Source organism: Perca flavescens, chromosome 5 (assembly GCF_004354835.1).
Source record: "Perca flavescens isolate YP-PL-M2 chromosome 5, PFLA_1.0, whole genome shotgun sequence".
NCBI classification, from domain to species: Eukaryota; Metazoa; Chordata; class Actinopteri; order Perciformes; family Percidae; genus Perca; species Perca flavescens.
This window is the reverse complement of record NC_041335.1, coordinates 11,773,241-11,790,574: the sequence shown is the minus strand read 5'-3', so window position 1 is coordinate 11,790,574 and position 17,334 is coordinate 11,773,241. Positions and strand designations below refer to the sequence as shown.

Genomic DNA, 17,334 nt, shown 5'->3' with positions numbered 1-17,334 from the left:
GCCCCCCAAGGCTCCCCTCACCCATTGCGTGTCTTGTGTGCCCTTGTATTGGTTATGTGCTTATGTTGCTGAGGTGTTTTTTTTCCTGTTCCCACACTGTGCTCCTAGTGGGGGCATAGTCTGGGAGTTGCCTTTTTCTCCTCGTCTCTCCTCATGTCATGCTGTATTTTCTTTACCCAATGTATGTTTGTATGTACCTTGTAAAGCGCTTTGTTGGTTTTTATCTGTGAAATGCGCTCTATAAATAAAATTGGATTGGTTTGGATTGTGTAGAATCCACAGGGAAGGGTCAGGGAGCAGAAACACAGGTATTTAGATGAAGTGAGCTGGTTTGACCATGGAGATGGCACATGCTCGCTTAGCTTCACCGCAGTTGTGTGCGAGGGGTGTGGCGATGACATCATCGATACGGATCCGTATTTACCATCCATACGAAGCCAAACGAGAGCCGTTTTCGGATTTTTTCACCCTGAGACCTGGTTTCAAAAAAAGTGCGTTTTCAGGCAGTGCGTTTGCAGGATTTGTCTGGATGGTCGGCCCAAGCGATGCAAAACATGTGCGTTAGCACAAAAAAACGTTTCCGTGTGGACGGCCCCTTAGTTTGGCTCGGTTATGTCAACAGTCAGCACTGAATGGAGCCCCTCCAGACGCCTGTATAAAAGTTTAGTGGCCTTTCTACTTTTATTTAATTAGTTCAAGTAGCTTTTAACTGATTCTCTTTTTTACTTCTGCGGTGCTGCAGAAGGTAAAAAAAATAAATAAAAAAATCTGCCTCTCAGTGTCTCTAAAAATGTACCAATTAATACTTTATATCTTGTTTATTTGAACTGTACAAAAGCCAAAGCGTAAAAAGGTTTTTACAAGGGGATTAGGTGTTGGACTAATTCCTGGTTGGCGTGGTTACCTCCTGGAATCTCAACATATAACATGTTAATCAGTGAGTTTTACAGGCGCTGGTAGGTGTAAGTGAATAAAAATACCTCAGTTTAGCCATTCTACTTGTTAATTTTTTTATTTATTTATATTAGTAAATGGCTTACACACACACACACACACACACACACACACACACACACACACACACACACACACAGGAAAAACTCTTCCTCCTCACTCTTTGGTCTCTGTTTCTGTTCGACCCTGATTTGTTGTCGTCTTTGTTTCTTTGTCTGCGGTGCGATCTGCTGTCTCTCCTGTGTGATTTGTCTCCGTGGCTCCATCGGTGGCTGCAGGGGATTGAAGCGGGGTCCATGTGCGGCGTGTGCTGTGTGCTGGGAGCTCGGCTGCTGTGCTCAGCCTGTGGACTGTGAAGGGCGAGGAGAGCCAGCGCAGGTCTGGGATGGATTTAACTGTTAGCAACAAGGGGTGTGATTGATGGAGGGCGCTGTGTAATTAAAACACCACTGCGACTCTCTTCCCGTGACCGTCGTCAGTGGCTTCAGCCTTTGTAGGTAGGAGCAGAAACAGCGCAGCCCATTAAAGCCCCACTGTCTCTACCCCCTTGGGCTCTGGTTTCGGACAAGTGTTCACACCTGCTGGGATGTGGTGCAGGAGATTTAGTGATTGTATTCACGTCCATTCATAGAGCACGGTAACTCAAGACTCCTTTCCGTTGGCCTTGACGTCTTGACTTCCCTGAAAGGAAAGGGAAAAAGCCTTCCCCAGGCCTCCATCTTAAATGGATTTTTAATTAAATTGATGATGTGAGACCAACATACCCACACTAATGGTTGGCTGTGCTCCCTGTGGTCCTAATGTGTGGGGTCTGTGTTTGCAATTTCCAAATGATTATTCGCTGCTTGATTTATGTTGCTTCCTTTGAATTTGTTTGGAAATCAGTTTGCAGTAGTTTTACAGAAAAGTAAACGTGCACAAACGCGCTGTCGCAGAGGAACGAAGGAGCAGCTGACAAGGTCAGTTTGACATTCCCGTCTGACCGATTTTTACAGATGGAGCCGCAGGGAACCAAAGACAACAGCGCTCATAAACAACACCCTGGTGCTAGATCTGTGTCTTGTAAACACAATCTCCCACCTGACCAGTGCACCACAGTGGGAAGACAAATACCAGAGAACATACACACACACACACACACACACACTGGGTCTCACTAGCCTTGTAAGAGCTCTTTATTGACAACATTGAGCCTACAGCCCCTTACCTCAGCCTGGACCTGGAGATAATTATAACTTTACAGGACTAGGATGGCATTAATCTATAGTTTTCTTATTGTCAACAAATCCCACAAAATATACAAACCTACAATGTCCATCGCTCAATAGGCTACTTTATGACTTCCATACTCAGCGGCAGCAGAAGATGTTAATAAACAAAATCTATAAAAAAAAAAAAATGTATACTTTAATTCAAGTAATGTCTGAAAACAGCAGGTCACTGTGGTTTTTTTTTTTTTTTTTTAGCAAAAATGAGCATTTGTTGGGGATTATATTTAGCTGTGCATTAATACAGACACTATGGCAGAGAGGAATAAGCCATATCAGACTTTAGCCCTATTCACACTGCACTAGTATTATTTGGGGACCTCTAGTAATTTGTAATACTGTAAATGCGGAAATTGCCTGTGATCTTAATCCCATGCGAACCTGTTATGTCCGTAATTTGTAAAAAAGTAAAAGATTCCACCGCAAATTACCTACCAACTGCACCAAACAGGTTGTGTCATAATATTAGTCCTGCACGAATTGGCATCTCTGTGATATGGGATTGCTTTGGCTGCGTTGCCAATTATGAACAAATGTTTTTTTTCTTTTGGCATCTTAGGCCTTTATTTGATAGGACAGCTCAGATAAAGGGGAGAGAGAGGGGGAACGACATGTGGCAAAGGGCCGCTGATCAGAATTGAACCTGCTGCCACGAGGACTGAGCCTCTGTACATGGGGCGCACGCTCTACCAGGTGAGCTACCCAGGCAGCCCGTGAACAAACATTTTGACATCACTGATGTCGTGTGAATGCGCTGCAGGAAACAGACGTGGGGGGGGGTATTTCTAAATTAAAAGTCAATACATCAATTCATTGTTGGTTTTCTTGGTTTCAGATTTGTTAGCAGTAAGACAAATATAGAATACCACCAGCCATCCTTTAAAGCTATAGTGTATATCTATAGTAGTTTCTGTCGCCCCCCCCCCATGAGGAATTCTAAGTAACGACAACAAAACTGTCAGCGCGTCCACATGATACAAGCCTTCGGTGACTGCGCTTCACCCCAACACCTCCTCCGCAGTTGCTACGTAGCCAAGGGGGACACAGAGGATTAAATAGAACATGATGGACTCTTCAGAAGAGGTCATTATCTTCACTCGAGTTTCTGTGCGGGAAAGTCACCTGACGCCACAATCTTCTGAACATAGCCATGCTGAAAAATACAGAGAGAGTTTTGTGGAGCTGATGGTGTTAATTATCTTTGTAGCAACTCATTTTGGCAAGGGCTTGAATGTAACGGATGTTCGTTATTATAAAAAAGTTACGCACTGAAGCTTTAACCCTAATCCAAGTCCCTCAAATAAATTGTTTGTGGAGAGCAGTCTGTTGGTCCCCCGAATGGCGGTGCATCCCAACAAAATCTGTGGACAATCATGTTCTGATTCATACAATGTGATATGAATACAAACTCACACATAACAGTATAACCATGTGCACTACAAAAATGACTCAAAATCCCAAAGGCAATAAACAACAACAGTAGCAGGTGAAGCCCTTCAGTGGCCTGATGTGAGTACCCAACCATGTCATTTAGATCTATCGGCCCAGGTGGGCCAGCCGAGCACCGTGCACAGAGAGCGACATATCAGCCGGCGCCTCGAGACAGGCCGGGGCGTTCTACTGCCTAACGGGAAACAATAAAGGTCAGAGGGAAACCAAGATACGGCTAGCACGGATGGTATTCCTCAGTGAGATTGAGGCTGAGAAAAATTTATCTTGATACCTGTACCGTTACACGGGAGTCAAGCCCCATTCTGTACAACTAAGACACTCTAAACCACAGGGCCTGCACATAATAACCAAGGTTGATGCCGTAAATCCAGATGGATGTACGCTGTTAAACATATTTTACGGTTGCTTATTTCACAGCTCATCCATCTGAATGAACATCCTTAACCCGCCGCCGTGCTCAGTCCCACAGAAAACAGTCTTTCAAATGACAAGACTAGCACACTTTCTGGAAAAGTAGATTGTGAGAGGCTCTACATATTTTTTTTCTTTTCCATTGCTTATATTTTCAGCATGAATTCATATAGCGAGGTCGACCCTGAGTTCAACAACTTGTCTCTTGTCCAACACTTTCCTTTTTGGAATATCGCACAGAAAGAGCTCCAGGATGCCGACCAAAAAAGACAGCTCGGGAAAGATAATTAGGTCTGTGTAAATGCGGATGATTAGTATTTTAGAGATAGTCAATTTGTCTGCTTGGCCGTTTTCTTAAACATTGTGTCTGAATTAGCTTATCTTAATTAACATGTGATGATACCTCCTAATCCTCCAATTACTGGAGGAACATCTTCTGGAGCATCTGCCGGTCGCTCATTACACAGGTAAGAGTCAGTATAATAATTAAAAGCAGCTTAGCATTTTGTAGATTGTTTTAGACTGACACATGCCCCCAAGGAGTCATTTAGAGTAGATGACGTCTTATATTAAGCAATAAACATAATGGACATGGAGATACACACCAACTTCATTTTTTCTTAATTCCTTCTTATAAAACTTGTTTTTTACTTCACATCATGTTGATACACTTCTACCTAGAACTAAAGATAGCTGAAGAAAGAAATCTGTAACCTTTACTTAATCCATCTTAATGTATTGTTACACTATGTGGGCGGCCTTTCAGATTTTATGTAGATATATATTTTTTTAATCTTACAGAGTAGTGGAAGGCATGTAATTGGTAGGGATTAACAAATAAGATGAAGAGTCATAGGCCATGCTGCAGCTTTGTGACACTAAAAAAGATTTGACCTACAGACCGACGTTGCCATAAACCCTAACCCATGCTACTAAGATGGTTTAAAAATACATTTAGAACTCTATAAACTTCAGAGGCAAAGCATTACATTGGCTTCTCGAACATGCACACAAATACAAAAACAGGTAAAGCAGTTATAAATGTGCTGGAGGTGCTCCCTCCGCTGTTCACTGTTGTTTGCTTAAATCCTGGCCAAAAAATAAACTTCAAATATTGGGAGGTCAGTACCAAAACTATCTATCTCAGTGTTATTGCCTTGCAATTCTGCCTCCATAACCACCTCCATGTGTCAGAAATTCCTCTCAACACGAGAAACAAGGCACCACACTAATATATGACCCCGAGGCATTGCGTTGGTTTTGAACATTAAGCTGTCTGCTCAGTCACGGCTATGTGGGCTCTCTGACCAAATCAAACAAGAAACGGCCCCTTTGTGAGCCTCATGACTGCGAGGGCTTAGCATTGCAAAAAAATGATCTGTGATGACATGTTGATTTCAATACGAAACTAAGAAATACACTGCCTTCCTCAATGGGAACGCAAAATGAAGCTCAGCGTTTGCAACCTTTTTCCAAACAGCCTGCCACAGGGTGTGCTTTTTCGAATTTAAATCATTTACACAATCTACTTTGGGTTTCCCTTAGGAGCAACAAACCGCAGCTCTAATCACGAAAGCATTCTGGCAGGCTTTAAAGTCACAATCCGTAATTTACAGTTAAACAACAGGGCCATCCTGCCGCCTGTATTTAAAACGTGGTCATTCTAAACTATTGTTTTCCGATGCTTAAAATATTAGTCTCGTTTGCATATCAGTAATATCTTTGTGAACACAGGAGTAAACGTATAGATTTTTTAGAATACTTTCAGTCATTATAAATAAAGTCTGACTGCACAAGTAGTAAAAAGAAAATGATAGACATAAAGTGATGTGACAGATGTCTGAACTAGCTTTGCAAGTCGTGCCTTAAAATGACGCCAATTCCCAATGTAATATACTTTAATGGCAACAAATATAAACACAAAACAATATTCCAGTTCTGTAGCATTATGAAAACAGAAGATAATTCAAAAATAAACATAATAAATCTGCAGATGACTAATAAGACAAAGCAAGTAAACATAAAATATGCAATAAAACAAGGAACAGCATTTATCCGACCAATTAAACACAAAGTAAAATCACTCAACAGGAGTCATACTTTTTATGTGCCGTTACAAATGTAACTTTATTTACACCACGGGGTAAACACTGTTCTGAGCTCCCAAAGGCAGTTTCACATTTCCTGGAGAGTGGACAATATTCCTCGAGTCCTGAGAGTACCTTGTGCTATACCTATTCTTAGAATTGAAGGAACACGCACACATGCATTTTTCTTAAAGGTCCTATGACATGCTGCTTTTTGGATGCTTTTATATAGGCCTTAGTAGTCCCCTAATACTGTATCTGAAGTCTCTTTCCCGAAACTCAGCCTTGGTGCAGAATTACAGCCACTAGAGCCAGTCCCACAATGAGCTTTCCTTAGGATGTGCCATTTCTGTGTCTGTAGCTTTAAATGCTATTGAGGAGGAGAGAGGGGGGGCAAAGTGGAAGATGAGGGTTTGGCCTTGACCAACTGCCATGCTTCGCTCGTTTGAAAGCCATGATGTCTCTCTCTCATTGACGGGCCAAATTCTCTGGGTAGGCAAAGCAGAGAAAGGGGAGGTAACCTTTCCCCTTATGACCTCATAAGGAGAAGATTCCAGATCGGCCCATCTGAGCTTTCATTTTTTCAAAGGCAGAGCAGGATACCCAGGGCTCGGTTTACACCTATCACCATTTCTAGCCACTGGGGGACCATAGGCAGGCTTGGGGAACTCATATTCATGTTAAAAAACCTCATAAAGTTAAATTTTCATGCCATGGGACCTTTAACGGTATAAAGCTAAAACAAATGCGTCAGTCTGATAAATACAACAACAAAACAGAAGCTTCTTTTTCAACATGTCCTGCCAAAGCTGCAAACCCACGACAGCACGACAAGTTGTGCTTTGCTTCGCTATGAAAGTTTAAATAGAAAGATGCAGATTTGAAGTCCACACCTCTTTTCATCGCGATCCCTGCATTACAGTAATGCAGTTATTATTTTAAGAGCTACAGTCAACGTTGACTTTTAAGCTAAATGTTAGTTTATAATTAGTTGTTTGTCATGCGTATATGTGGTTTTTGCAGCTTGACCAGAAATGAAAAACTGCTGTGAAGCTTCATAGGAGTCCCGCAGTATTTTTTTAACACAAGGAGTTATCATTAGTCATGTATGGTTCCGTATAAGGATGTATAGCGCATTTATAGGATGGATTTATAGTATGTAATCCCAGGCAGCGTAAACAAATGTTGGAGATTTTTTTTCTCTCAATATTAGATTTGAATAATAAATTAGTCAACTGTAAGTGCATCATTTGGAATCTCCTCAAACAAAAGCCCTAGTCCGTCATTAGTAGCAATGATTTATGGGAATCCGCAAACAACGTAAAATTACCCTCTCAGTTCAAACTAATTTCCCATTCAATGTGATCCCCATTGTTACTGCATAGGTATTTCAAACTCTCCATAAGCCCCGCAGTTGTAAACGTAATCAACAAATAATGCCAAGTACATTTAACGCACAGATGTCAGACTGTGGATGTTAGTCCAGATCATTTAAATATTGATGTATCACACCAGTGTCAGTAAAGACTAAATCCAAAAATAAGACATAGCAGTAAAAATCTAACTATAAAAACAACTGAGCGTTCTTTATGATTAGAAATTAGAAAACCTGGATATCATTGTTTGTTTGTTTTATGGCACCATTCCTCAAGTCAAGTGCAAATGATCAAAGAAAAGCGACAAGAGTAAACACGCGGGAGTAAGGGAGTGCAGCAGAAATGATCCATACATGGCTCCTGCATCAATCTCTATATTTTCAGTGGTACCTGTGCATTCATCCAGTGACCTAAAACCATTATTATTGTACAAAAAAAAAAAAATAAGAGTCAGATATTTAGCTAAAAAGCTAAAATAAACATAAATACGAAATATATATAGTGAAGATCATTTGTGACTGAAAGGAGGTAAACCAAACTTCTGTAGGATTTAATTAAGAAGCTATTCAACCGGGTCTTTGGGCACTGAGCGATATGACTGGAGAAGGCAGGTGTGGTGAGGAGGGGTATGGGAACATGTGTAGGTCAGGAGGAGGTGTGTCTCTGCCGTTGGCTTCCTGTTCTGCCCTTCTGCCTTTCATACTTGAAAGAGACAATAAGGAAGACCAGCAAGGTTACGCCCTGGATCCCTGCCAGGAGGAAGAAGTAGTAGTGCAGGGAGCAGTCGTTGATATTACCTGGAACGAGAGGAAACAAGGACATTATTATAATGGAACATGTACCACCTTAGCGGAGACTCCACACGGCCCAGACACGAGACTCAAAATTGCGAGCTGCACGGCAAAAAATGACAAATATGGTAATTTGGAGAACAAAAGAGTCAGTCACAGCATATTCAAAGGGCGACAGCACAGGAGGGTTCTTTTTTTTTTATTTATTTATTTTTAAAAATCACAAAGTACTGAAACGTGTCAAAATAATACCAAAGGCAAAAGGTAAACGGCCACAAGCTCGCAAGTGCGGCAGGTTGCGTTGTTTTTGCTAGACATAAAAGGCAGGCTTGAAGTGAGCATGGCAGGGAAACGCGATGCTGTCGGGACATTAGGATTCAGTGGATGGGGCTCGTTGCTTCTCATCTCACCACAGTGAAACCTTCTGAAAGTGAAGACGGTTGACCCCTTCTGCACCGATACAGAGAGGCGGTTTTGATGATGTGGGACTGAAGCATCAGAAATAACAGTGCTATATGGGCCCTCTGCTGTGATTCGAGCCAGGGAGTCTTTCATCGGTATTAAAGGATGGTTTGTTTCCTCGTGGGAACGGGATGCAATAAAAGGGAGGGAAAAAATAAACTGATGCCTCCGCTGAGATTTGCTGTATTATGAGGGAGGGGAAGACAAAGAGACTGAAAGAAAGAACTGAGAACACACAATAAGTTTCAAGATACCCATTTCTTTTCCTACTGGGCCAAGAGACTTCAGCCAGCAGTAGGGCTGGGTATCGTTCAAACATTTCCGATACCGGTACAGATACCAATACTGATAGCGGTTCCTAAACGATACTTTTACCGATGACAATTTTATAAAACAAAAAGAAATTACAACATTACACATTCCGGCACAAATCTATCCATTTTTCAGCTCTTACTACGTGAGCCCGTCTCTGTGTAACGAGGGTTTCCTGCGTGTCTCTACGACGTGTAACGTTAGACAGCCAATCGCAAACATAATTAGATCTTGGTTTGAAGCATGCTGCGTGCTTATTGGCTCACCGAGGCTGTTGAGATGTACTCCTTAGGTATTGAAATTGGGTATAGAATACTAGATACTCTAGAGGCAATTGGGTCGGTGCCTAAAAAGTGTCAGAAAAGCCAAAAAAAGAAAAGCCAGCAGCTTTTAAACCGTCCTCATTCAGCAACAAAGCTCAAGAGTCAAAGCTCTACACAAATCCTGTTTTCGCCTTGCTAGGGTTCAAGTATGGAGACAATTGGATTGTCATTACAGCAGCTTTTGTCCTCTTGACCACGTCAGGCCAGACCAATTGACTTTGTAGCCAACAGCGTGAGAGGAGGCTGTTTACTACTTTGCTGGACGAGGAGACATTTTGGGGTGTTAAAGCTTGCCTTATACTGAGCAAAGGAGGAATTCTGTTTTTTCCCCCTGCTACAGCATATTCAAGAACATGTTTTTTTTAATTAACAGGCTCCATGTAAGGCAAAGTTACACCAGTGGACAGATACCTATAGCTTACACCCTAGATTATCGTCAAATGAGTACATGTGAAACCCTGGAGCAATCTGCCGTCTGTCTCAAAAAGCTCCCATCAGCTTCTTCATGTGGAGCTGTCACACCCAATAAAGAGCCAGGGAAAGAGAAGTAGGCTTGATTTTAATTATACATGGGAGCAATTCTCAACTTAAGTTCTGCCTATTCACATAGTGTGTGAGGAAGAGTTTTTCCTGCGTGTGTGTGTGTGTGTGTTAATTATACCTTGCCCCATGACAGGTGGCGCTCAGACTAGCAGGATTTATTTCACATTTTTGGCTATTTCATTTAATAATTTTGGAAAGTGTTCAATGTTATGCAGGTATACAAGCACAGCAGAATCTAGATACTTTGAAACCTTTTTTTTTTTCCGCAGTTTCTTTACTTATTACTTTCAGAGAGAAAGTGTAAAAGTTCAAATATACAGTACACTTGAGGTCGTCACCCTTTACACTAACAAAACCAGGCTTTGAGCAGCTGAATGATGTTGTAAATGAACCCAAAGACGTGATGCTATTTTAGTTCACGTATGTGCAGCAGCGCAAAGTGCTGGCTGAAGTTAAATATAGTTTAGAGTGTGATGATTAATAAGTACACTCTCAGCCAGTCACATCACTGGTCTTATCGCTCTGACACAGCTGTTCCAATCAGAGCGAAGTATGACATCAATAGCTCAACTAATGGAAAGACTCTTTTTCAGGAAATCATGTTGTCTGTATGGTGCAGAGCGGCGCGACGTGAACACACATGCCCCAAATATCTGCAGTCAGTAGTGTGGGATTTTTTTTGTGAACAGTGAAATTAGTACAACGATGATAGAAATTAATAATTAAAAAGCTCATATCATTTGTCATATAAGATGATGAAGCAACTTATATGATCACATCAATCCAGTCACCATTTCAGTCACTGTATTTCATGTTCGCAAATGGTTACACCGTGACGCATTTGCTTCGTAATGCATTTCAAGAATAAAACATGACATGCAGATTTCTTTTAAATTTTATTAACGAGATGGAAAGTAGTCTATCCTGCACAGGATTAGTGAGCTCTGATCCCACATAAACAGCGGAATGTGGAGTTATAAGCGTCCTGTATGATGAGTGTAGAGGTGTATGGGGTTATTACAGGATGTAGCAGCCTGGTGTCATTTGGAAGTTAACACGGTGAACGGTTGTGCGTAATGGCACTTCTCTTTTTGGAGGCTGTAGATTCATCAGCATATCTGTCCTAGTGCCTTCGGACTAGGGATTGACCGATATGGATTTTTTAGTGCCGATGCAGATTTTTTTTTTTTCCATCAGCCTTAGCCGATGACCGATACGAACTGCAGATTGTCTTGAGCCGATATTTGGAGCCGATACTGCTTTTGCTCCCTCACTTTACATCATAAACCCTGCCACACTGGATTCATTTTCGGAATCTGGGGCCTGTTTCACAAAACCAAGATAAGGGATTAAGCCGGGATTTCCCCGTTATCCTCAATGAATTTAGCCTTGACTCGGTTTCACGAAAGGGGAGGCACATAAATCACCATGGAGATTTATCCTGTGCAGCTAGCCTGCTCCTGACCAGGCTAACAGCCAGGATTTATTTAATCCTGGAGCCTTTTCTGTTCACTCAGCAGTGGTTTTACCCTATTGTTGTCAGCCTGCATTAAAATACAACAGGTGCATATTGCTGTTCAGTTAATATATATTAATATTGCTGAATGAAGAGTGTTGTTCATAATGTTGTTAGAAGTTTGATGAATATATTATGGCAGTTATTGAGATAACTAGAAAAGGCTGATAACATTTCAAATGTGTTTTAAATGAAGTCTGTTACTAAGGGCAATACATACAATGCTGTACATTTCTATAGTGGACCAATGCACCTTGAATTATTTTAGTTGATACATTTATTTTTAATTCTTTAACAATAAAGGATCATGTTTGTTCCGCTTCCATGTGCAATGTATTTGGCATTCTTAGCACACAATTTGTGTTGTCCAGTAAACTGGGACTATAATTTGGGAGGATTGTACAATTTTAAGAACATATCCTAATTGTACAATCCTCCCAAATGATAGACTTAGTTCACTGGACCAGTAACTATCTAGTGTTGGACTACTACAGTTGAAAATTAGCTGACTGGCTAACACTGGCACATTTACAGAAATGTTGATTAATGTGCATTGTCCTAATCAAATAAACTTACAACTTGTAGGCTACTGTACACGCATGTAACAACAGGGAGTAGACAACCCAATGGGTTTTGACCTTATATTTGGCTGGGGGGAAGTAACTGATGAATATACTCTGTTCCATTCATGTTTACAGTGTGCATGGAATTTATCACTTCATTATCTTTATAGTTTCTAGATTTTAGAGTCCAATTTCTTCAGTGTCATATTTTCTATGTCCATATATATGTGGGAGCAATGCATATAATATGTAAAGAAGGAAACTCGTCCTCTATAAAAAAAAAAAAAAAACGCGGCAGATAATAGCGGACCGACTGAATGCTAGTCTAAAAAATATACATTTATGAACTACTGCTCTTAACTGAAACCATTCAATGAGTCACTGTCATTGGCAAAAATGAACAGTTGTACACTTTGCATTAAAAGCGAGCAGTGGAAGTTAATATGACTTAGGAAATTTATATTTTAGCCCATGAGAGAGAGAGAGAGAGAGAGAGAGAGAGAGAGAGAGAGAGATCGCATCATATTCTAGCGTTGTAGAAAATTGATCTTCATGGTAAATTTCCTGAGTAACATTATCTTCTGCTTACTTTTAAAGGCAAAGAGTACAACTGTTAATTTGTGCAAATGATTAGTAGCCTAATCTTACGCATTACTTACTTACTACTTACGCATTCAGTCAGTCTGCAATCATCTGCCTCGCTTTCTCTCGCTGTTTCATTACAGGAGATGTGTTTCTTTTCTTTTTATACAAATAATGTGTTTCACGTCATCATACTTCCATAAGAAGCTGCTGCTCACTCTGTATATAGTACGTACAATGCGTATTCTCCATTTTGGCATCAGTAAATCTGTGATCGACCTCGCGGTCTTTTGAGGAAAGCCGTGGACGCGCATCTATCTGAATGACTTCAGCCTGGCTCGACCTAGTCGCTCGTCCTCAGCCTGGCTTGGCCTTCGTGAAACGCACCAAGCCAGGATGCACAGGTTAGACTAGGTCAAGTCTCGCTTTATCAGTTATCCTGGATTTATATATTCTGCGTTTGTGAAACAGGCCCCCGCTCTGCCATTTCTTTAAAAATAATAAACAAAAACACAGATCAGTGTCACTTCTGGGGTCCGTTTCACGAAGGAGGTTAAACAAACTCTGTGTGTATCTATAATTTCATTTAGGTGCAATCCTGCGGGCAAAAACGTAAACTATACTAATCCCATTCTGAGGCTGCAGCATCATGATCATTAACAGAACTATAATTTATAATCATTTATTTCTTTTTAATGTCTCTCACTGGTTTTTAATACTACAAAAACGTTTAAAAAACATTTCAGAGCGAGTCACACTTTTCTGACGGCTCTGCATACAGTGGCTTTACTATTACAGTAGGCTATGATCCGCATCACCAATGTTATAAAGAAAACTGCCGTTTGCAAAAAACGTAATGCGACACAAAGAATCTGCTTGGATGTTAAAGTCTGTCCACGATGGTTGAAGTTAGTGATATGAGGACGGATAAGGTATCTAATGGACTGTGATAAAAAATACCTCTTAAAATCGGTTATGTGGAAATGAAAATACACCTATAGTCGGGACTCAATATCATCTCCCCGATGTAAACTCTCAGTGAAGTAATAGAGCTTTTTCATCAACGGGATTGTCCACAAAAGGACATGACATGTTTGAGAAAAAAACTTTTATACATAAACAACATAAACCAATACGTTTTTTTTTATTCATGCAGATAAACTGCATTAAAATGCGCCTGATACAGACTGAATGAATGAATGAGGAAATGAGTGAGAAGAAACCTTGAGTTTCTTGAAGAAAACTTGCTCCCAACCAGGTTAGGTTCACAGACTCAGTTACCATAGTTACTGACTCTGAGGTTAAGTTACCTTTCTTTCTGAAACAGAAAACCCAGAGTTTCCCTCATCTCGGGGTTAACAAAATCAGAGTTTTCACTAAACCTGCTTTCTGAAAAAGACTCCTGTAATCATCTTACATTCATATCACCCAAATGATGCGTGCAATGTGCATCATATGGATGGGTGCACTGCATATGGGTGCATTGTAGGTTTGTTTTTGCTTTTTCCAACGTTTTAAATTGTTATATTTTTCTTCTTTTGCAGCAGCAAAAACGCAAATATCGGCCCGGTATATCGGCCGGCCAATAAAATCGCTCTATCACTACTTCGGACGGCTGCAGGGACTTAATGAACTGAAGGAGAAGTTTTTCATACAGTATAAAGCAGCAGTGGACAACAGATACTGTAAGAATCACTCATTAATTTATAGATCAGTGCAGATGGATTTACTTGAACCACATTGAACTTTTTTGCATTGAACGCATTTCTAGGCACCTATTCAAATGCATCTACTGGCTGGGAAGTGTTTCATTTACATTTTTCATTTAGATTTTAAGCATTATTCCATTATTGCTGTGCATTTGCTCCAAGTATTTGATCTGCTGTTGATGATAAAATCATCAGATTGCAGCCAGAAACAAACGTGGTTTTGAGACAAATATTCTCAGTGTAATGTCTCAGACCCATTTTCTACCAAAATACCAACAACTTGCTTTCCACTGCCTCATCTGAATGAACCTCCCACCTGTTTAGGCCTTTCCTCCCACAGGCACTAAAATACCACAAAGAGGAGCAAAGTGAATTTTAAAGTCAAAGCGCAGCTTGTGCTGGTTGTTGCGCCGCCACAAAAAAAGGGCCCAAACAGTTTACAGTTATGCTGGCGGCAAATTTGTTCTGTAATTCAAAAACCGTGGGTCCAAATGGCAAAAATATTATCATCACAATAGAGATAAAAGTCTGGCAAACGCATTGATGTAGTTTTTATGTTTGTGGTGTCAAATATATGCGGCACAGAGCAGGTAACAATCAGGGAACCGTTTGCGTCTTTCCATATATTTCTTTTCATTGTTTCTATCAGCAGTTGGTGTGAACAGAGCCAAAAGTTTAGGTCCGGTGGATTCCATGGTTACATGTCTGCGACCAGCACAAACGTTCCTACATTTTGGTCAAAAAACTGTAGGGAGAAAAATGCACAACGTTGTGCCCTTTCTAACAATGTACTTAGGGAGGCAAACAGACTTTCACATGAGGCCCAGTGAGCTTCCAAGTGAAGCGGTGTCCACCAACTGCCACACAGCGTCCTGTATTAAATCATACCAGAAATACCAGGAGAACAGAAACAGGTCCTTTTCGGACAGCTACAATCCTCGCATTTCTTACACAACACACACCATTCTTGCACAGGATGTTCAGCTGGGTGTTAAACATTAAGCAATAGGAGTTAGGGTTTTTTAGCTAGAAGCAGGACTATCCAAGGTGCGCTAGAGCCTTGTCTCTGTGAAAACAGCGGTTGGTGTTGAGGCCTGAAGTCAGTTAAGGCCGTTTTATGGTCCTGCACAGTCTCCACAAAGAGCTTTCGCCATAACCCACGTAAGTGATGTTTGTACTAGTGCGCTGCTGTGTGCGTCGAGCCGGCATGTGTGTGTGTGTGTGGGGAGCGTGTGGTAGAGCGAGGGAGAAGTGAGAGAGTGACGGCGATTAAAGTGTCTCCCCTGTGTTTTCTGACCAAGGTGGGAAATCTGTAGCAAGAAAAGTTAACCCTCTCCTTGATTTCATGTTGTTTACGGAGAACCAGGAAACGAGTCGGGGGAAACGCACCGCTACCAAGCCGCTTCCAGGGAAGGCACTTTCCCGGTTTTGAACCACAGCAGTCCATTATTTTAAGAGGTGACAACCACTAATAAGCTGCTAGTCAGTAAGGTCTAGCATATCAAAATATAATCTATTGATGTATAGTAATTAAAAAATCACATCTAGAATTTGCCCACTCAGATGGTACCGGTATGTTAAATTTTGGATCTGGGCCCTTACACTATATATAAAATACAATGATAGAATGGGGGAGAAAAGTGATGTAGTGAGTATTTTGGAGCAAGAGTTGTTAAGATTTTTTTGGGACGTGGTGCTGTATTACAGCTGTGAGTTAGTAAATGATGACTGTGATTACACTAAATGCACCAACAGAAGTGCTCAACCATATAATATCTGAGTGATATAAACTTGCAGAACAATCTACCTGCAAGTGAGTTTGAGCAGACCATGTGAGTCCACATGAAACAGGTCAATATCAATTTAATGTTTGAAGAATTGATTAATTTATCCAGACCTTTAGCGCAATGACCCAACATTTTAATGCTTCAATGCATTCAATGCCATCCTCAGAATGAAATCAGAGGGGAATCGATGCATGTCTGTTTCAGCTATAAATGTAGTTATTTTCTGCAGCTCCCCTATTGCTGATAAAAAAAAATGTTATGATTGATGCCGGAATTTTGTACATGGCCATAACATGCTAACTATTTCTGTTTGCCCTCTGTTGCCTCTGGCATGTCTAACACTCAAACCAAAAATGACATTTTCAAAAAGAGCCCTTTCAGACAGAATAAGAATTCATGTGAAATTTCCCAGGGCTGACATTAAAGGCATCCATTAAAACATTGACATTTCACTATGTGTGATCTTCAGGAGCAGGATGTGCTAATGTCAGCTTGCTCTGAGTGTCTAAACACATCCCAGAAATAGAATGTAAGATCAGTCAGGACTTGAACACTGGTGAAAGAAAAAGGCCGTTTCCTGTCACGTGACCATATCGGTTCACAAAAAACAATGTTGAGTGAATGATACTCTCACAAAGGCTGAACAATTTAAATACAACAAAAGACATTTTCTAGAAACAAAAAGCTCCACTTGTGTAAAGGATAATGCTTGTAAAGGAAATAAAGGTTGATCTTTGATCGACTTGGCTCATGAGGTGAAGAAAAAAAAAAAAAAAAAAAAAAAATCGCTCAAGCCGTAAAGGATGAGATGATGTATAAAAGGCCTATACAAAAAAAAAAGAGAGTGTGATGGATGAATACTCAACCAGATGTAACCATAGTGGGCAAACAATGTGCCGTGGGATCTGAATGATCAATCGTTTCAACACATGAACTTGGGAAGATGTGGTTGAAATATTGTATAAGCATTTTCACCACTGCTTTGCAGACTAATGCCACGGGCTTTAAGTCGCACATGTGGTTTTGCACTCCGACACACCAAACGGGAAAGTCATTCGTTTATGGAGATTATGAACTCCCAGAACAAGAGGCTGGCATGAGACCATATGAAGAGGCTACTTTTTCTTTGGTAATGTTCTTGCAATATGGGTTTGTTAAACAAATAACATTTACAAACATGTATACCTGACACAGTTGG

General features: G+C 40.7%; 1 protein-coding gene across 1 annotated transcript in view; it reads right to left on the bottom strand.

The window, feature by feature from the left end:
* Positions 1–6,826: 6,826 nt before the first annotated feature.
* Positions 6,827–17,334, bottom strand: part of slc15a4 (solute carrier family 15 member 4) — a 28,402-nt gene continuing 17,894 nt past the window's right edge. The window contains exon 9 of the mRNA XM_028578182.1: positions 6,827–8,345. Within this exon, the coding sequence (XP_028433983.1) occupies positions 8,194–8,345 (152 nt within the window). The 3' untranslated portion in view covers positions 6,827–8,193. The remainder of the gene's footprint in view (positions 8,346–17,334) is intronic.